The 21,043-nt window shown below is 45.9% G+C and overlaps 1 protein-coding gene across 3 annotated transcripts in view; it reads left to right on the forward strand.

Annotated features, from left to right (window-relative positions):
• LOC138292837 (tetraspanin-1-like) overlaps positions 1-21,043 on the forward strand; it is a 54,268-nt gene that overhangs the window by 9,667 nt on the left and 23,558 nt on the right. For all 3 annotated transcript variants that reach the window (XM_069231650.1, XM_069231652.1, XM_069231651.1), the window contains exons 2-6: positions 1,007-1,076; positions 3,784-3,990; positions 4,655-4,729; positions 16,279-16,392; positions 19,759-19,893. In XM_069231650.1, the coding sequence (XP_069087751.1) occupies positions 1,020-1,076; positions 3,784-3,990; positions 4,655-4,729; positions 16,279-16,392; positions 19,759-19,893 (588 nt within the window). In that variant the 5' untranslated portion in view covers positions 1,007-1,019. The remainder of the gene's footprint in view (positions 1-1,006; positions 1,077-3,783; positions 3,991-4,654; positions 4,730-16,278; positions 16,393-19,758; positions 19,894-21,043) is intronic.

Below are 21,043 nucleotides of genomic sequence, written 5' to 3' on the forward strand. Positions count from 1 at the left end.
AAGGTAAAAGGAAGGACTTAGAAATCGTAGAGGCATATGTATGAACCCTGTGTGCTGCCAGAGCGTCACTTTTTTGACTCTTTGGCAGCGCAGACTACAAACCCATATCTATGAGGCCACGCTTTGCGTAGCTTTGGACCGTCTCATAGATATGGAGTTTAGCAAGGCAATGCAAGTTGCTGTGTTGCCTAACTCTGTGCCAGGGAGGCATTCTATGAGCATTGCGGTGGGTTTTCCCACCAACACCCATGGATTTTCACATATCCCCAAAATTAGGAGAGGATGTACACCTGGGGATGCACCAAAACCTTACGTCTCCCCAGAGCAGGAATAACGAGGAGAACATTTTTATTTCTCTGTGTTTTAACTCTTTCCATGTGTACTAAAGAGGAAAAATACCTCTGTGGTTTGTTTCTGTTCAGGTAGATGCCCCTTCCTGCACAAAAACAATCCTGCTGAGAACACAGGCACCCTTGCACTATGGTGCAAGTGTGGCTGCGTTGGCGCTATGCTGCCACATTCTTGTCCTTTCACTTTGGCATAGGGCAGTGCAGCAAGGTTACCTGCTGGGCTACCCTACGCCAAATCCCCAGAAATGTGGCCCTATGTTTTTAAGAGCTGATGATATCTCAAAGTCTTTACTGTTAGAAGCTACAAGGTAATGTTTTATTTCTTAGCCTTTCTCTGTGAAGTTTGTACATGCTCCCGGAAGATCCCACAAGCAAGTGGGACAATGTTATTCTCTATTTCGGAAAGCTTGAGCAAAAAAATATTGACTTTTAGAAGACTAATAATGAATTGATGTTTTCAGAAGTGCCCCATTCATTTCAGAGCATCACGTTTTTTTCTGGTCTATAAAACTACCTTTATTACAAGATTTCCATTTTTTTTATACCGTTGTTCTTTCTCCACCGGTATGAGGCTGTGGGGCCTGCTCTGTACAAAATAAACAAATAAAATAAAATATACTTTGGTTGCAATGCTCACATTCTCGCTTCTGTTGCAGGACAAAAGATAAGATGGGCTGCTTCTCCTTTCTGAAGACCATGATGTTTGTATTTAACGGCATCATTTTTGTAAGTATGACAGAAGCAGCGTAGGGAGATTTTGGGTGTGAACAGCCATTCCTGCCACAAGCATCACATGCCTGGTAATCTTACCACTTTTGGGTGTAGGCAGCCACTACCTACGATTATCTTTTTCTACTCTGATGCTTTTGGATGACGAGAATGTATAAAAATGTGAGTTTTTCTACTATTAGCATCCTCGTAGGCTCTTCAGTTTTTACAGATATATTTGTATGTATTTGTATTTTTTGATGAACCAATGACACTGCAACTAGTGTATTTACAAATGTATTTAACCAATAAGTGTACATTTACATTTGGATGCCTGTTGGGTTTTAGTGTTATAAGAAGCCATATATGTCGCATTAATTCTATGCAATAGACTCAGACATAAACAGTCACAATGTAGTACAAACACTTGCACAGCTGCAGCTGTTTAAATATTCATTAAGAGACCTAGGGGCATATTTACAAGAAAGTAGCGCATCAGCTCCAATGTGTCACTTTTCTTGTGTCGCCCTGTGCCCCTTAACGTCACCATGGTAGCACTCTTTTTACTATACAGCGCACCATGCCACACTTTAGCACAATAGTGTCAACATTTTTGACGCTATTGTGCGGGCGCTTTGCTGAATTAGCATAAAAAATGTTGACGCTAGTCCAGCAAAGGTCAGGGAGGCCCATAGGGTATAATGGCAGTGTCATTTTAACGCTTGCCCTGAGCAGGCCTTAAAAATGATGGAAAAAATGGCGCAGTAAAATCTTGTAAATTTCACGATGCCATTTTTGGGGACTTCCCATGGGGGAACGCCTCCCTTGCATACATTATACCTGACACACGTATAATGTGATGCAAGGGGTGCCACTTTGTAAATTAGGCGCAAGGTGGGGGCCGCCTTAATGTCGCCTTAGCGTAAAAAAAATTTGATGCTAAGGCGGCGCATGTAAATATGTCCCTAGTGCCTTTTCATTTTCCTCAACTGTATGCCATCCTGCACAAGTGTTGGTTTGGGAGTCATGACTGACAGCTTTGGGAGTCATCCAAAAGAATGCCTATTTTCATTTTTCCATATCTATAAATATATGAAGAAATGGACGTTTTTTATGTCTGAATTAGCAAAAGACAAAAACTGGAAGCTTCCTTTATAAATAACTGAGCAAGCAGCAATGCCTATCTTTAGTGCCCTTAGAATCTGCTCTCCCCAGATCTGTAGCAGCCAGTCCCTAGTGACCTGGTATCCGAACCCCATGCCTACAGTACTGGAGCAGCATGTCCCTATGAATCCGAGTTCTGCTCTGTCCCACTGCTACAGCAGCATGTCCCCACTGACCATGGGAAATGTGCTCCCAGGACTTGGACAACCTGTCTCTAGAGACATGATCTCTATGCTCCTTGCATATGGTGCTGGAGCAGCGTGTCCCTATGGACAGAGTCCTGTACTGTCCCACTGCTGCAGCACCCTGATCCTAGTGGCCTGATATCTGCGGCCCTTCCTTACAGTACTTGAACAGTGTGTCCTGCCGGCCTGAGCTCTGGTCTGTCCCATGGCTTCAGCAGCAAGCCCCCAATGACCTTGGGATCTGTGCCTACAAGGACTATCCCTAGTGACCTGATTTTGTGGCCCCCACCTACAATAGTGGAGTAGTGTGCCTCTAAGGACTGGATCTCCCTTCTGCCAGGGGTGGTGTCTCCTCTAATGCTAAGGTGCTGCGCCCCTCTGAAATCCCTGCACATCAACATAAAAAAAATATTAAACAGCTCCATTTGTTTAGAGATACGATCGTACCTATAAAGAAATCGATGCATTTAAGTCTGGACTGTCTGTCTCAGGCTGCCTGCCCCGCCTCGTTTTGAAGTAGGAGATGAAAGCCAGGCAGTAAATAAACTTTCTACACTGACACACGACTCAGGACTTAGCTTTCTAAAGTCCTTCATTTCCATTGTGGTCTATGGCAGTTTCTATTATAGGCCACTGATGCTTTTAGCGTCATGATTTTGGGCGTTGGATTCTTCACCCCTGCGTGAGGGCAGCCATCCATCATTCATAGGCATAGATCCCAGCCTTTCCCATTCGTCAGGCAGTAGGAGTGAACGCAAGCATGTGTAACTTGGTGCCTTGGCTTCAGTAATGGTAAGTGTTAGAATGCTAACCTTGGGTTATTTATATTGTGCTGAGGCATGCTTGCCTCTGTGCCCACGTTGGCACAGGCGCAGAGGCAAAGAGCTTCCCTCATTTGCATGGGGCCATGCCCCCGATGCAAATGAGGGAATGCACCCTAATGATAGCGCTGGCGCTATATGTGCACCAGCACTATCTGTATTACAGAAGGAACCGCACAAGTTTCTGCAGCCACTTCCGTAATACCAAAGTGCCCTGGGGGAGGGCAATGCGGGTGCAAACACCCATTGGGCCCCAGGGGCACTTTACATAATACAGCTCCAGAAGCATTGCACCCTCAGCACTAAAAACAGCCAGCAGGGGCCTGGGGCTGTGCGCTTGCAGTGCTTACACTGCATGTCCCCTGTGGCCTGGAGCTTTGGGCACCTTAGGACTCTTACAAACTTTTCCTAAAGACCTGGAGCACTGTAGGTTTTCATACCTCACCCTTCTACACACAAACAGTTCTCACCAATACCTCCCATTCATGTGACTCTTAATGGTGCCAGCGAGTAACCCTCTGTGCTTCGCTGTGCCCTTTTTCTTTGACCTCCTAGGTGGGTGGCATTGCAGTGCTGGGTATTGGAATATGGGTCAAGGTTGATGGAGGCTCCTTTGTGAAGATCCTGGGGACGGCCGCCCCACAGCTGGTGCAGCTGACGAACGTGGGGTACCTCTGCATCGCCATTGGATGCTTCCTGCTCCTCATGGGGTTCCTGGGCTGCTGTGGTGCCATGAAGGAGAGTAGGTGCCTACTGATGGTGGTGAGTAGACCGGATACAGATAGGTTTCTGCAGTAGGACTCTGGAGGTTGAAGGGACAGAGAAAGGGACTCCTTAGACTGTGCCCAGGACTCTAGTGGTCCCGGGTGGCATCAGGGGTGGAGATAGATAGCTATGAGACTTGGGAGTTGACCCTGAGAGTTGCTGGAGAATCCTGAGAAAGATATATGTAAACATGAGACTTGGGAGAGGGCCCGAGCAGTCTAGGGATACAAAACTCTGAGGAAAGCACCCTGAGAGTTCCCAGGAAAAGAGTCAAAAGATCCTGGGATTAGAGGTAAAGTCCCAGGTCATCTCATGGGTGTAGGTGGCAAACCTTGAGACTCAATATTAGGCAAGTTCTGAAATGAAGACGGAGAGTCCTGAGATAAGGGTAAGAAGCTGATCAGTCTTGAGGGGAGGGGCAGGGAGCTAGTGTTCAGATCCTGGGTAATCTCAGTTTCTAACTATCCTAAAACTTGGGCCAAAAGCAGAGAAGTTAAAGGAGGTGGTAGCACAGCCAAAGAATAGGGCTCAGACTCTCAGTGGTCCCATAGGTAGAAGTGTCAAATTTGATTGATTGGGTTAATGTTCTCTCAGACTAACAAAGAACGATCCCTGTGTTGTCCTAATACTTTGTACCAAGACTCTCTTTCTTCCATTACAGTTCTTCATCATAATCCTCATTATCTTCATCGCAGAGGTGGCTGGCGCGGTGGTGGTACTGGCATTCTCTGCAGTGGTAAGTCATTGGTACTAGCAAGGGTCTGTACACAGGAACAAGCCTGCTACCTGGAGTATGTTTATTGGTCATAAACCACATGGAAGGACTTTCTCCTGCTTGGTCTTAGTGAGTGACAACTGTGCGGCAACTTCGCCAGGTCTCAGCAGTAGACTGAGGTATGCATGTTGTTAGAAATGGGGTCATTGGTTGACAGTCAGGTTACCCCCTGGTCAAGCAAGGACCCTCACTCTAGTTAGGGTAAAAGAGAATCACCTTCAGCTAACCCCTGCTTCCCCCTTGGTAGCTTGGCAGAGCAGTAGGCTTAACTTCAGAGTGCTAGGTGTAAAGTAGTTGTACCAACACACACAGTAACTTAATGAAAACACTACAAAATGACACAACACCAGTTTAGAAAAATAGGAAGTATTTATCTAAACAAAACAAGACCAAAACGACAAAAATCCGACATACACAAGCCAAGTTATGAATTTTTAAAGATTAAACTCAAAAATAGCGTTTAGAAACACAAAATGCTTCAATGAGGTGTTAACAAGGTGTCGTGACGGAGTCGTTCTCAACAATCCAACACCAGCAGCACCGGACACGGAGTGGCATAGACCCCCAAGTACAGTACCTTTGGTGAAGAGTGAAAACAAGTCGATGTGCGAAGTCGGGGATTGCGGCGTCTGTGCGAAACGTTGAATCCGCGCACTTCGAGCGGCGTCAGTCACGACGTGGTGCGGCGACTTCCACTGAGTTGCGGACTTCAGTGGGGCTGCAGCAGCATCGGGCCTGCGAAGGTCGTCGCGTTCCAGCGAAGATCACGGATTCGGTTGCAGGCGGCGTCACTGGATTCAGCAGCAGCGTCGGTCTGAAGTCGTCCGAAGTCTATCCTTAGATTTCCACCAGCTTTCCTTTCAAGGGCCCAGGGACTGGATAGGGCACCACTTGTCAGAGCAGGAGTCTCTCCAGAGACTGCAGGTGCTGGCAGAGAGAAGTCTTTGCTGTCTCTGAGACTTCAAACAACAGGCGGCAAGCTCTAAATCAAGCCCTTGGAGATTTCTTCACAAGATGGAAGGCATACAAAGTCCAGTCTTTGCCCTCTTACTCTGTCAGAAGCAGCAACTGCAGGATAGCTCCCCAAAGCACAGTCACAGGCAGGGCAGCACTCCTCAGCTCTTCAGCTCTTCTCCAGGCAGAGGCTCCTCTTGATGTCCAGAAGTGATCTAAAGTCTGTGGTTTTGGGTGCCCTTCTTATACCAAATTTCTCCTTCGAAGTAGGCCTACTTCAAAGTAAAAGTCTCTTTTGAATGTGAAATCCTGCCTTGCCCAGGCCAGGCCCCAGACACTCACCAGGGGGTCGGAGACTGCATTGTGTGAGGACAGGCACAGCCCTTTCAGGTGTAAGTGACCACTCCTCTCCTCCTTCCTAGCACAGATGGCTCATCAGTAAATGCAGACTACACCCCAGCTACTTTTGTGTCACTGTCTAGTGTGAGGTGCAACCAGCCCAATTGTCAAACTGACCCAGACAGGGAATCCACAAACAGGCAGAGTCACAGAAATGGTATAAGCAAGAAATTGCTCACTTTCTAAAAGTGGCATTTTCAAACCCACAATCTTCAAATCAACTTTACTAAAATATGTATTTTTAAATTGTGAGCTCAGAGACCCTAAACTCCACATGTCCATCCGCTCCCAAAGGGAATCAACACTTTAATCAGATTTAAAGGTAGCCCCCATGTTAACCTATGAGAGGGACAGGCCTTGCAACAGTGAAAAACTAATTTAGCAATATTTCACTGTCAGGGCATATAATACAGGACATATAATACACATTGCTATATGTCCTACCTAAACCATACACTGCACCCTGCCCTTAGGGCTACCTAGGGCCTACCTTAGGGGTGCCTTACATGTAAGAAAAGGGTAGGTTTAGGCTTGGCAAGTGAGTACACTTCCCAAGTTGAATTTACAGTTAAAACTGCACACACAGATACTGCAGTGGCAGGTCTGAGACATAATTACAGAGCTACTTAGGTGTGTGGCACAACCAGTGCTGCAGACCCACTAGTAGCATTTGATTTACAGGCCCTGGCACCTCTAGTGCACCTTACTAGGGACTTACTAGTAAATTAAATATGCCAATCATGGATAAACCAATCAAACGATACAAATTACACAGAGAGCATATGCACTTTAGCACTGGTTAGCAGTGGTAAAGTGCTCAGAGTTCAAAAGCCAACAGCAACAGGTCAGAAAAAATAGGAGGCAGGAGGCAAAAAGATTGGGGATGACCCTGGATAAGCAAAAAAGTCCAACACGACCCCCTACCAGCCTAAAGCCAGGGGAGAACAATCAATAGTCTGATGTACTTCCCTGATTGAGGCGATAGAACAAGGACCCAGGCCCACAACAGCAGGGGCATGTTCCAGTTCTACGCCTTCCTGACTCCAGTTGGATCCCTCTGTCCATACTCTCAGGGCCTACTAAGCTAACCCATGGGGAACCCTTCTCCACATCTGCAGACACCATCTGTGCAGCACCTAACTTTACTTTGCTCACAGATGTATCCCAATGGGCAGTGGTGTTGCCCACTCCACCCCCAGGGTGTGACTCTCGCCCCGCCCCCCCCCCCCCCCCAGGGGCAATTCTGTCCACCAGGACAGCAAGCCACAATGACCCCTGACAACTGTCAGGGATGAGAGCCCGACCTCAGGCCTCTCTAGCCACTGTGACTGTGTAGATTGGGGGGCGGTAGCCACAGGTGCCTGTCACCCTTTGACCACTATCTCTTCCACCAGGTCAGGTATGACAACCTGACCCTGGTCCTCCCTTCTGGGGCTCTGTACCCTCCCTCCAGGAGCGGCACCCACAGAGTCAAAAACTGTCAGGGTGCTTGTAGAAGCAGTCCTGCAAAAATCTTCCACCAGTGCAGGGCTGTTAACCTGCAACTGGTCCTCCAACCTGGGATCTGTACCTTCAGGTTGGGCCAGGGGTGAGGCTTCCCTCTCTCTGCCCTCCCTTCTGGGGTCCTGCACCCTCTAGCTAGGAGTGGCCCCCCAAGAAGACAACATGGTAGGGGCACTGTTAGCAGTAGCCCCTTCCTCCAGGTTAGGGGTGGCACCCTGAACCTGGCCTTCCAATTCAGGGTCTGTACCTTTAGATTGCACTGGGGTCAGGGGTGAGTCTCTCTCTTCCCTGCCCCTACTCTCAGGGTTCAGCACCCCCCCCTCAGGGAGAGTACCCCTTGAGATCACACCAAGGGGGGTGATTGGGCAAAACATCCCCCCCTTCAGGTCAGGGTTTACTCCTGCACCTGATCCTCCAGTCCAGGTTCTTTACCCACAGACTGGACCGCCGCCTGGCAACCCAAGACATCCTGGGCGGCATACCTACCCCCCACCAGGTCAGAGTTTACCCTCTGAACCTGGTCATCCAACCCAGAGTCACCACCCTGCGGTTGAACCACTGCCTGGCGCACCAGGACTTCCTTGGGAGGACACCTACCCCCCATCAGGTCAGAGTTTACCCCCTCAACCTGATCATTCAACCCAGAGTCACCACCCTGCGGTTGAACCATTGCCTGGCGCACCAGGACTTCCAGGGGGGCACACTTACCCCCCTCAAGAGACACACTGTCCCCAAGGGCCACACAAGAGTCTGGCTGGCGCAGGTCTCCTGACCTCTGCCCATCTGACAGAGTCTTGATTCCCCCCAACCTAGAAATGGTTTCACCAAGGTCATTCCTGGGGGGCTCTGCACTCAGAGCTGACCTCTGACCCTCCAGGTTCTCCACTGGGGTCCACAACCCCCTCTCAACCCTCTGTCTGGACTTCTGCAACCCCTCACTAGGAGTGGTACTGCCAGACACCATAACTGGTGGGGCGCTGGCTACAGCCGCCCCCCCAAGTTCTCCTGACACTGTGGGGTCTCCCTCAACAGATGGCCCTACGGTACAGGCTAGGCTCCCCTCCTGGTGTTCCCTCATGAAACCCTCCAGGACCTGGGACCGGATCTCAGGCACCTTGGGCCGCAGCCCATTCCCATTCTCTCTCCTCTGAGACTGGACATGGGGTCCCTCACCCATCCCACTACACTGGGACCTACCTGGGACACTACAATCCTTCCCTACCTCACCTGGTTGGGAAATACCTAGACCACTCCTCTAAAGAGCACCCCCCCCCCCCCCAAATGCCTCTTCAGACTCTCTGGTACTCACCCAGAGGTCTGCCTCCAGTGTAAGTTCCCTGGGGTCAGAGAACTCACACTCCACCTGGTGTTGGCGTAGCTCTGGAAAATAAGGACTAGACATATGCTCTCCAGCAATTACATCACTCAGCCCCTCACATGAATTAACCAAACTACCCTTCACCCAACCATCCAGTGACTAAGCATTGAAAAAGCACCACACATCACCCTCCTGAGACTGGTGAAACAGTGCCTGACTGTCCCTGACACTCAACCCACACTCTTCTGGGATGTCTTCACACTCCATAATCAGGACTTCTACCTGGGGGGGAACCCCTCTTCCTGTCACTCTCACTTAGAGTCAGTAGAGAGTTCCTCCCACCAGTAGGAATATGACTCCCCCTGCCAGTTCCCCAATCCACCTCAGGGACCCTGTGCATCACTGGAGCTACCTCATACCCCTGAACCTCCTGGCATGTGTTAACTCCCTCCTTCAAGTAGGGCACCACATCTCTGAGCATGTGCACTTCTTCAGCAGCACTGGATATAAAATTGTTGCTGCCACCTTTCCAGCTGGACTCAGCCCCTTTGACTTCCAGCTCCTTCATTTTGGGCTCATAAGTCCAAATCCTCTTTTTGATCTCTAAGTCCCTCCTCCTTTCTTCCAACTAGTTCACCCTTTGCATCTTCAACTCCTTGAACTTTAACAGGTAAGCCCTCTCTGCCTGTCTGTCCTGTAACTCTTCAGGAGTCAGACCCTTGGGTGACACCCTGCTACCCCTCCTGGGGACCCTCCCCCCAGGCGTAACAGGTACCTCTACTACACCACTGTGTATCCTCTGCACTTCCCCACCCACATTCTCCTCCTCTGTGTGCCCTCTAGCCTCCTTGACTGTCACTCAGGCCCTCTGTGCCTTTTGCAGCTCCCACTCCCTGGTGGAGCACTCAGTGGGACAGTTAAGATCTTTAAGGAACTGTTTCAATTGAGCAACTGAGTACTCCTTCAGTTTCTCTATTTCAAAGACAGCTCCAGCTATTGTATCTCCAGATTGAGACATGATGGTCACAAGTGCAAAGTTCCAAAGGCAGAAAATAAGTTCCCAATGAAGTAAAAAGAATCAGTCAAGGGATCAGCAAAATCATGGAAGTAGAACAAAAAGGAGTCCTCAAGAGAAAAAGCAAAAGATCACCAAACAAGTAATATGTGGTCAGGTAGTGGTCTGCACTCAAAATAGTAGTGTACACTTAATTGCTGTATGTCAAGTAAAAATACAAGTCTAAATCCCAACCGCTGATCACCAATGTTAGAAATGGGGTCTTTGGTTGACAGCCAGGTTACCCCCTGGTCAAGCAAGGACCCTCACTCTAGTCATACTAAAAGAGAATCACCCTCAGCTACCCCCTGCCCACCCCCTTGGTAGCTTGGCAGAGCAGTAGGCTTAACTTCAGAGTGCTAGGTATAAAGTAGTTGTACCAACACACACAGTAACTTAATGAAAACACAACAAAATGACACAGCACCAGTTTAGAAAAATAGGAAGTATTTATCTAACCAAAACAAGACCAAAACGACAAACATCCGACATACAAAGGCACGTTATGAATTTTTAAAGATTAAACAAAAAAATAGCGCTTAGAAACACAAAATGCTTCGATGAGGTGTTAACACGGCGTCGTGACGGAGTCGTTCTCAACAATCCGACACCAGCGGCGCCGGACCTGGAGTGGAGTAGACCCCCAAGTACAGTACCTTTGGTGAAGAGTGAAAACAAGTCGATGCGCGAAGTCGGGAATCGTGGCGTATGTGCGAAACGTTGAATCTGCGCACTTCGAGCGGCGTCGGTCACGACGTGGTGCGGCGACTTCCACAGAGTCGCGGACTTCAGCGGGGCTGCAGAGGCGTCAGGCCTGCGAAGGTCGTCGCGTTCCAGCGAAGATCACAGAGTCGGCTGCAGGCGGCGTCACTGGATTCAGCAGCGGCGTCGGTCAGAAGTCGTCCGAAGCCGATTTCCTTGGATTTCCACCAGCTTTCCTTTCAAAGGCCCAGAGACTGGATAGGGCACCACTTGTCAGAGCAGGAGTCTCTCCAGAGACTCCAGGTGCTGGCAGAGAGAAGTCTTTGCTGTCCCTGAGACTTCAAACAACAGGAGGCAAGCTCTAAATCAAGCCCTTGGAGATTTCTTCACAAGATGGAGGGCATACAAAGTCCCGTCTTTGCCCTCTTACTCTGGCAGTCACGGCAGCAACTGCAGGATAGCTCCACAAACCACAGTCACAGGCAGGGCAGGACTTCTCCTCAGCTCTTCAGCTCTTCTCCAGGCAGAGGTTCCTCTTGATGTCCAGAAGTGATCTAAAGTCTGTGGTTTTGGGTCCCTTCTTATACCCAATTTCTCCTTTGAAGTAGGCCTACTTCATAGTAAAAGTCTCTTTTGAATGTGAAATCCTGCCTTGTCCTGGCCAGGCCCCAGACACTCACCAGGGGGGTCGGTGACTGTATTGTGTGAGGACAGGCACAACCCTTTCAGGTGTAAGTGACCACTCCTTCCCTCTCTCCTAGCACAGATGGCTCATCAGGAAATGCAGACTACACCCCAGCTCCTTTTGTGTCACTGTCTAGTGTGAGGTGCAACCAGCCCAACTGTCAAACTGACCCAGACAGGGAATCCACAAACAGGTAGAGTCACAGAAATGGTATAAGCAAGAAAATGCTCACTTTCTAAAAGTGGCATTTTCAAACCCACAATCTTCAAATCAACTTTACTAAAAGATATATTTGTTAATTGTGAGCTCAGAGACTCCAAACTCCACATGTCCATCAGCTCCCAAAGGGAATCTACACTTTAATCAGATGTAAAGGTAGCCCCCATGTTAACCTATGAGAGGGACAGGCCTTGCAACAGTGAAAAACTAATTTAGCAATATTTCACTGTCAGGACATATAAAACACATTATTATATGTCCTACCTTAAACATACACTGCACCCTGCCCTTGGGGCTACCTAGGGCCTACCTTAGGGGTGCCTTACATGTAAGAAAATGGAAGGTTTAGGCTTGGCAAGTGGGTACACTTGCCAAGTCGAATTTACAGTTAAAACTGAACACACAGACACTGCAGTGGCAGGTCTGAGACATGATTACAGAGCTACTTAGGTGGGAGGCACAACCAGTGCTACAGGCCCACTAGTAGCATTTGATGTACAGGCCCTGGCACTTCTAGTGCACCTTACTAGGGACTTACTAGTAAATCAAATATGCCAATCATGGATAAACCAATCAACCATACAATTTACACAGAGAGCAAATGCACTTTAGCACTGGTTAGCAGTGGTAAAGTGCTCAGAGTTCAAAAGCCAACAGTAACAGGTCAGAACAAATAGGAGGCAGGAGGCAAAAAGATTGGGGATGACCCTGCATAAGCAAAAAAGTCCAACACATGTTAGTGACTATGGAAACAGGTGAAGGTGTCCCCTGCTCGTGTATCTATAAATACCATCTTTGAATGCATTTTTAAATATACAGTATTTTTAATATTTTGATATTTTAACAAATCCTGTTAAAAATGGCCGATGTGGTTGCTCGGCACCCACAGTGGCCATCTTTGACCTGGATTTGTGTATATATAAAAACATCCCAGTACACATGCCTGCACATGCACAGGTGTGGGCAGCAATCTTAAAAATGGTTACAAACTATTTTAAAATGACCACACAGTGAGTTAAAAGTGCCAGGGGCTGGGAATGGGTGGAGTGTATTCTGGGTGGAGTGGGGACTAAGGGAGTAGAAAGGAAAAGGGATGAGGATAAAAAAGTCCCTCTCCTACACTATGATGCAAGGAAACAGAGATGTGAGATGGACAACAAAGACATCCAATCATTAGCAAGGGGCTGACCAAAGCCCACATTTAGTATATGTCACATATTGGAAAACAAATAGGTTCCCAACAAGCAGCTAAATCTGTGTGTAGCCAACATCTAAAAACAACAAATTCACATGAGCTGTTATGGTTTTATTAATTTCTCACATTTCACATGGCTGGTGAGTTTCGGTGTCATGTTGGCTGATTAGTGGGATACTGTCCCACGTATTCCACTACAAATATGTTGTTACAAACAACTCACGCTGGCACTGCTAAGTGCTATGTAAACTAATTTCTGTGCAAATGTTACGCTATATTTATTTTACAACACAGATCTCTGTAAAAAAGTGCTCAGAAGTCCTTAGTGGCTGGTTCGTGATAAACAACACTAAAAATAAATAAACAAAAAAACAGAAAGCGGTTGAAAATATTCTAAAATACTTCAAAGTCTCTACATTTAATACATACATCATCCCAACTTTTATGCATGACCACCTGCAAGAATTGTATCATTTACAAGCAGCAGAAAGGGCAGGAAAGCCTCAACCCCTGACTGAGTACTTCAGATGTATACTGATGACGAGGTGCACCAGACCTGGGAAGATTTTTGTAATGCCTTATGACACCTTGCACAGATGGACATCATCTAACTAGTCCTTTCGTAGCGCCATCCTTTAAATATGGCCAACCATGACACCACTACGACCACCTCCAGGTCGTGATTCCACCTGCCTTGCTCCACTTATTAAGGGAGCCACCTTGCACTGGCTGTCAAATACAGACCACCCTAGTGCCTGAATGAGTGTCTACCCGCTTGGCCCTGCTCAACCCTGAACAAAAAGAGTATGCTGCAAGTAGGGGCCACCTGGTAGGCCTCACCCAGCCTTATCAAGGTAAAACGCTGACTCCAGCCTGCATAACAAGGTGATAGCGTTGTTTCACAACTCGGTTGGTCAGCTTATCTCTGAGCAACCTGAAAACACACTGAAGGCACCCTTGTAGGCATACTTATATAGCAGAAGCCTAGCTAGAGATTAAGGAAGCGCTGAACACGTGAAAAAATACATCATCAGGAGCAGCAGTAGGGAATTGACTCTTTTCAAGTCTCCAAATATGGGTCTTGTTTTCTGGTGTCTGGGTTGGCGGGGCAGTGTCCACAGACATGCAGCTGAATGTTTGTGATTGGAATGTGTAGTTGGGTGACGGTTGGTCCAGAACTTAGAGGCGGTGGTGGATAAAAACAATCTAATTGTTTTGTTAGAGTGCTTTGCGTTAGCTTAATACAGCACCTTGCACCATATTCTGTAGATTCATTGCAATATGTTTAGTAACTAATTTGAAGATCTTATCTACTACAAATATTGGTCCATTACAAATTAAAGCAAACTTCAAACATTTCAAGTAAACATTCCACAACCTTCCCACATGTCTAATCACAGAAGCAGAAAGGAAAAGTAATTGCTATCAAAGTCAGATTGTATGTATTCGGAGTGTAAAGAAATGAATTCTCAATGTAGAATTACACTCCCTCATTTGCATTCAATTTATTGTGTTGATCACAAGGGCATAGTTAACATTACCTATTCTGTTGTGTGCTCAAACTGTTATTGAATGCAGACCCCTACTCAACATGTCTTTAATAATTTAAAAGCGAAAGATCAGTATCTCCGTTTTTGCCAAGCAGGCTTGCTTTCAGACTTTTCTGATGTATAAAGATTAATTCAATTTTCCTATTCATATCTCTGTAAATTCTGGCAATTTGTTTGTAATTTGGAGGGATGTTTACATCGATTGGCTAATAGTAGGGGGTTGTGCTTTAAATTCACCAGCGAATGCTGGAATACCCTTGTTTTAAATCAATTATTTTTTGAAGTAACACTGCCTCCCAAGACAGAGATGTTGTTAAAGAATTGTACTGCAAAATAATGAATGCACTATGGGGCATTAACGTGAGATAATTGCCCACCACCCTAGCTTTCCTCCTCAAACTGCTGTCCCACCTTTTACTTCCTCCTTATTTCTCCCTCTCTCTCACTCTGAGTCAAACTCTGATAATGAAAAAAAATCCTGGTCCGCAAAAATGAGTTCCAGTGCCCACCACTTGCAAACACAGGCACAAATTAAGCACTGCTTCTACACAGTTCGTGTTTATAGTGTGTTGACTTTAGTAAAAGGATGCTTGTGCATCAGGTAACCTCTGTGCAGAACGGAGAGCACAGTGATATCTGTGTCCACAGGTGCCCTAGGATACACTGGATAATGCTTTAATTGGAATATCCTTCTTAAATAGACCTGTAAGTCCAGAAATCAATCAATAAAAATGTATAAAGCTCAGCTACTCACCCGTCAGGGTCTCAAGGTGCTAGGGGTTGGGGGTGTAGCGTGTCCCGGAGGTGGATTAAAAAAGCCAGGGCTTCAGTTCCTTCGTGAAGCTGGGGAGGGAGGTGGTTTGTCTGATGTGGATGGGTAGGGCGTTCCAGGTGGTGGCGGCGAGGTAGGAGAAGGAGCGTCCTCCTGTTCTGGTTTTCCTGATGCGGGGTACTTCTGCAAAAGATAGCTGGGCTGAGCGTAGGGTACATGGAGGTTCAGTCGCTGGTTAAGGGAGGCAGGTACGGAGTTGTGGAGGGCTCTGTGTGCGTAGGTGAGGATTTTGAAAGTGATAAAGCACTGGATGATTTCCTGGTCCAAGAGATGTATTGCAGACTATACGTCTTTGGTTTCTGCATCAGATCATCTTGGCACAGAAGTGTTTCTTGTGGGGTACACTGAGAGGGGTATGCTGTGCAACTGGGGGGCAACCGCTTTCAGCTGTAGCATCAGGTGCCATACCTGCTGGAAAGTGCTCCACTACCTCTTGGAGGTAGCTGTGCGCTACATCCAACACATTTAATAGACTAACACATAAAATGTCTCTACACTGCAACAACCCAAACTGTACCACTCTTGCACTGGCTAACAACCCGCATGGGCCAAACAGACCTATCTGCATGTTACAGATAACCCTGGTTTTTGGTTGTAGCATGTTTGTGTAACAACGCAGTCTTTTGTTTGGTGAATGAACAACATTAACCAATTACAGCGCATTGGCTAAACAAGCAAGGGACCTACTCACAAAAGCATTTAAGAGTACAGGAAGTGGTACTGCAGGAGTACATTTTTACTTACTTTTACATGCCTTTTTGAATTGGTGCAGAAAAATCAATCCACTTTTACTAACATTACAAACAGGGCACAGTCCTTTCTATGCATACCAACATTCCTTGAATATTCCCAATTTTAATACAATTTTACATGTTGTGGGACCAAGTCACAATGATAGGTAAGGGTATGTAAAAGATTTAAACAGGAGTACTACTCCAGCATGGCTGTGTAAATTATCCCCTAAGAGAAAAACAGGTGAAATTGTCAGTACAGGTCAGGACGGTTTAAGTGGGTGCTGAAATGAGGGGAAATAGTTGAATTATCTATTTTGGGATTGTCACATAACATAATGAAAATATTTGCTTCATGACCTGTTCAGTCACAGATATTCGTGGAGTACCTCAGCACCTGGGCGACAAAAACCTTGAAAGAAGATTATGGGCAGGAAGACAAAAGTGATATTACCACAATCTGGAACACCACTATGAATGAGGTGAGCACATGAGGGATGAGAGATCGACAAGGCAAGAAGTGTATCTGGATCAGGGAAGGGGGGTCCTTGGGATCCCACCCTGCATGATTGTATGTCCCTGCAGACAATCTATATTCTATTAAACACTACCTGAGCACTACGGGGCAACTACAAGATTGTTTTATCTCCTATTATGGGAATTACATATGTTAGCCCCTCTTCTTTCTCTCACAGGTCATTTAATAGTAGCCTGCCCTTTGCGATACTTTATGATGTCCAGGGGGTCCTAGCCACCCCCTATCCTGTGGCCTATGAAAGTCAGTTGTTGAAGCTAGCACAGTCTCAACATACATGCTAAGACCATTGGTTGATGGTAGCCTTATCACTTCCAGAACTTATTACAATAGTTTGATTGGGTTAAGTTTATTTGAGCTATGGCTGAGTTGAACTAAGGTTGGATTAAGGTAAATTTGGGATGTGTTATGGTTGGGTTGAGTTGAGTTTTTTTATGTTATGTTATGTTCTGTTATGTTTATTTAAATAGCACACAACTCACCCAGGAATATATCCTGGCACTGAAGCACGAGCTGTAGGGGCCGATCCAGGGTCAAGGCTAGGTGAAGAGCCATGTATTCTGTTTCGTCAAAATTCAAGAAATAAGGAGGGTTCTGAAGGGCAGGGGTGGGTCTTTCAGGCTTTGGGAGCTAGGTATGAGAAGTCACAACTGCTGTATCTAGTTCTGCATATGCAGGGGGTGTGCACAAGTAGAAGTTTGGCTGAGCGAAGGTGTCTGGTAGGTTTGTGGAAGTTTATATGGTTGTTGAGGTATGTGGGCCCAATGCTGTGCAAGGTTTTGTGTGTGTGCTTCAGGAGTTTGAAAAGTTCTTGTTTATGGATTCGGAACCAGTGCAGCTCTTTGAAGTTCAAGTTCATGTGTAGGTTGAGTGTGAGTTTGAGGATGGGCCTGGGCCACAGAGTTTTATTTGGTCAAGAATTTTCTGGTCAGTTGAGCGGTGATTTTAGCATAGAGTTCCTTGCCACAGTACAGCTTGCTGATGATGAGAACTTGGGGGACGATTCTGGAAGTGTTAGTGAAGGGCCATTTGAATATTTTCTTGAGTGTGTGGAAGCAGAAGCATGAGACTGAATTCACTTGGCCGATCATGGTGAGTTGGCTGTGGATTACTATTCTGTGTTTTTTTCTGTGGGTTGCTAAAAGAGGTGTGGGTCTGAGTTTGGCAGACCTCCAGGTAAAGTCCCAGAGCAAGGTGTGTCTTTATTAAGCTTTAGACAGTTGGTTTTCATCCACCTGGCAACTTCAGTCATGCAGTCTCAGAAACCGGAGAGCATGAGCTGGGTGTTGTCAGCATAGGGTCTAATGTTGATTCAGTGGGAGCAGATGATGCTAGAGAGTGTGGTCATGTAGGTGTTGAACTGAGTGGGTTTGAGGGAGGATCCTTGTGGAACTCCACAGATGATGTTGAGGGCATATGAGGTGAAGAATGCCAGGCTGATTGGCTGGGTGCAGCCAATCAGAAAGAAACACATCAAGAAAAGCATGGGTTCTTGGATGCCGGCATTGCGCAGTTGTTGGGTAAGGATCGAGTGGGAGACAGTGTTAAAGGCTGAGGAAAGATCCAGTGGGATGAGGGCCATGGAATCACCTCTGTCCATGCAACCGGATGTCATCCATGGTAGTGATGAGGGTGATCTCTGTAATGTGGTTGGACTTGAATTCTGATCGAGTGTTGTCGAAGAAGTGGTTGTCATTGAGGTGGGTGGCTAGATGTTTGTGTATCATCTTTTCTATGACTTTTGCTGGGTAGGGTACTAGAGAGATAGACCAATAGTTGTCTAGCTTCTTGAGTTCTGTAGAGGGGTTCTTGAGGAGGGGGAGTACAGTGGCATGTTTCCAGGCAGGTGGCTGTGATGATTGATTCATTCAGGATTGGGGTGAGTGTTGTGCTGAAGGGGTCTAGTTCTTTAATAAAGATGTGGTGAGGGCAGGGGTTCAGTAGTGTTCTGCAGTTGTTGCTCTTTATTGCACGATGATATTTAGTCAGGGTGGCCCTTTGTCTGTTAGTACTGATGGGATGTAGAGCTGCAAGGGTGGAAGCTTCAAGGCTTGGAGTCTTCATTGATGCTGGTGACCTTGTTGCAGAAAAATAAGGACAGCTGGATGCATAGGTCCTGGGAGGTGACTAGGCTGGTGGAGATTACCGATGGAGAGGTGAAGTCTTACACTATAGCAAAGATTTCTGTGGCACTTTTGGTGCTGCTTTGAATGAAGTCAGTAGGAGTGGAGTGTTTGATGGCTCTGATTTGCTTATGGTACAGTCTGAGGTCAGATTTGTACCTGCTCTTGTCAGTGTCATTCTGGTTGCTTGCAGTGGCATTTGGTGAGCCTAAGCTCTTCTGTGTACCAGAATACTTGCGGTCTGGTTCTTGTGGCTTTGTTGGTGCGATATGATTATACCGCATTTAAGTATATTTAATAACTATCTATTACAGACAGTATTAATCACCACTACCTCAATTGGAGGACTGCTTTTGAAAAAGTCGCTTGGCAGCCCACAACAGTGAATTTTTACTTGGAAGCCTATAGTGCTAATTTGTGTGCACTTTAGTACCTGTTTTTTGGTTTGTAAATTCTTATGTATATTTTGGTGTGATACATATGTATATATTTGTTTTAGTGATGTGTATTTGAGTATTTATTATATGTTTTGTGGTTTATGAGGAGGGGCGAGACAAAAGGAGACAAATATTGATTTGTATAAAGAATATATTCATGAATTAAAATATTTTTTGTGATTACTTCGGGTCTTCACTGTGATGCATAGTTCATGGGTATTTGTCCCTACTATATATCAGTTCTTTATTACTACTGTTGATTAGCCCAGGTATAGTTTGGATACTGGGGCTCTCCCCCATTCATTTTGTAGCAAATGTCTGCGCTGCAGCCTCTACTCTATTAAGTAGAGACAGTTTTGACTTAAAACCAGTGAGTGATTGCACTTCCTGTGCTGATGGATTCCTGTTGAGATGGATGATGGAAATTCAGTGATGTCAGTTCCTGTGTGGGTAGATGAGGTTAAGGTTGGGTTAAGTTTAGGTTGAGTAAAATTGGATTGAGTTAGAGTAAGACTTAAGGCTAGGTAGAATTGTGTTGAGCTGTGTGCTGGGCTGCAGTGGGCTGAGCTGAGTTACATTTATGTTAGTCTTGTTTCGCTCTGTGTATTATTATTTACATTGGAATAAACTACAACTGTTACTTCATGTTCATTATACCGATTGTCTAAGAGAAGCCCTGTCCCTTCTTTGTATTCTAATTTCATTTCTTGTGATCATGTGTCTGGTATTAACCAATTGTCTCTTCTGCTCCAGCTGAAGTGCTGCGGCTTCCGCAACTACTCAGATTTCAATGAGTCAGTATACTACAAAAAGAACAACCATCTGCCACCTGTCTGCTGCTCCAACAAGGATCCATGCACATTTAGCACTGTGGACGAGAATGTGAAGGTCAGCATATTTTAGGGATTTTTGTCCATTCTGGCTAAAGGCAAACATATTGTTTTGGAGAGAAGCTGTGGAGCAAGCTAGAGTGGATCAAGAAACATTTTGGTCTTTGGTCTGTAGGGCAGGTCAGAAAGGGTTAAACAGGCTGGTGGCAATGGAGCACTGGCTATACTCCATGCATAGAACTATGAGAACACAGTGGACATGCATGGAAGCAGGACAAATATGACATCTAATGAGACGTAAGAATAAAAAGTCACGGTGTACAGCCAGTATGGTCAAGTGAATATAAATGGGTTATACAGGCAAAAGTAATGTTGCAATTTAGAGCAGTGGTTCCTAACCTTTTACCATTGGTGGACCCCACTGAATGACTGTTGTAAGCTGGGGACCACGGCCTATGCAATACCTACTATGTGAATATCAAAAAACACACAAACCTGGAGAAACACGTATACATCAAACAAATACAAAACCTTTAACATATTGTCTTAATTTAACAAACAAAAAATGTACAAAAATCTAAATGTTAATGGGAAGGGTGGAGCTTTTTAAAATTTGTTTTTATTTCTAAACGATGAAGTGACAAGCTCATCCACATATCACTTTGCCTTTTTTCACCTAAAGCATTATTCCCTTTGAGTCAACGCATACTTGTGCTTTAATTGAGGCTTCCAATCCCTGTACTACTGATTGCTGTACTTGTACCACTCCCAGCAATCAAGCTAAAGATACCAACTTAATTTTTAGGCCCAAATTTCAAATGAATTCAAATTTACAGAGCCTTTTTAATGTTTTGAATGTTGCATTTTGCTTTTTTATGTGTATACACTTTAATAATCTACTAATTTTGTTTAATTTGAGTAGTTGTCCTGGATCCCCGGGCCACAGGTTAAGAACCACTGGTTGAGGCAGTACAAAAAAGAAGCAAATCAGCCAGCATTTCTGCCACTCGATCGATGGCCATGAGAATAATGCATTTACTATGGGGAGCTGTGTTGACCCAGTGGTCCATGGATCGAATGCCAGTAGGTCCACTCATCTTTTCATCTTCCTGGAGTCTATAAAACAAATCCCATTGAGTTAGAGAACAGTACACATCTGTTATATATAGCTCCAGGAAACCCCTTAGAGTGACCTTGCACTTTATGTT

The sequence above is a fragment of the Pleurodeles waltl genome, chromosome 4_2 (genome assembly GCF_031143425.1).
Source record: "Pleurodeles waltl isolate 20211129_DDA chromosome 4_2, aPleWal1.hap1.20221129, whole genome shotgun sequence".
Classification (NCBI taxonomy): domain Eukaryota; kingdom Metazoa; phylum Chordata; class Amphibia; order Caudata; family Salamandridae; genus Pleurodeles; species Pleurodeles waltl.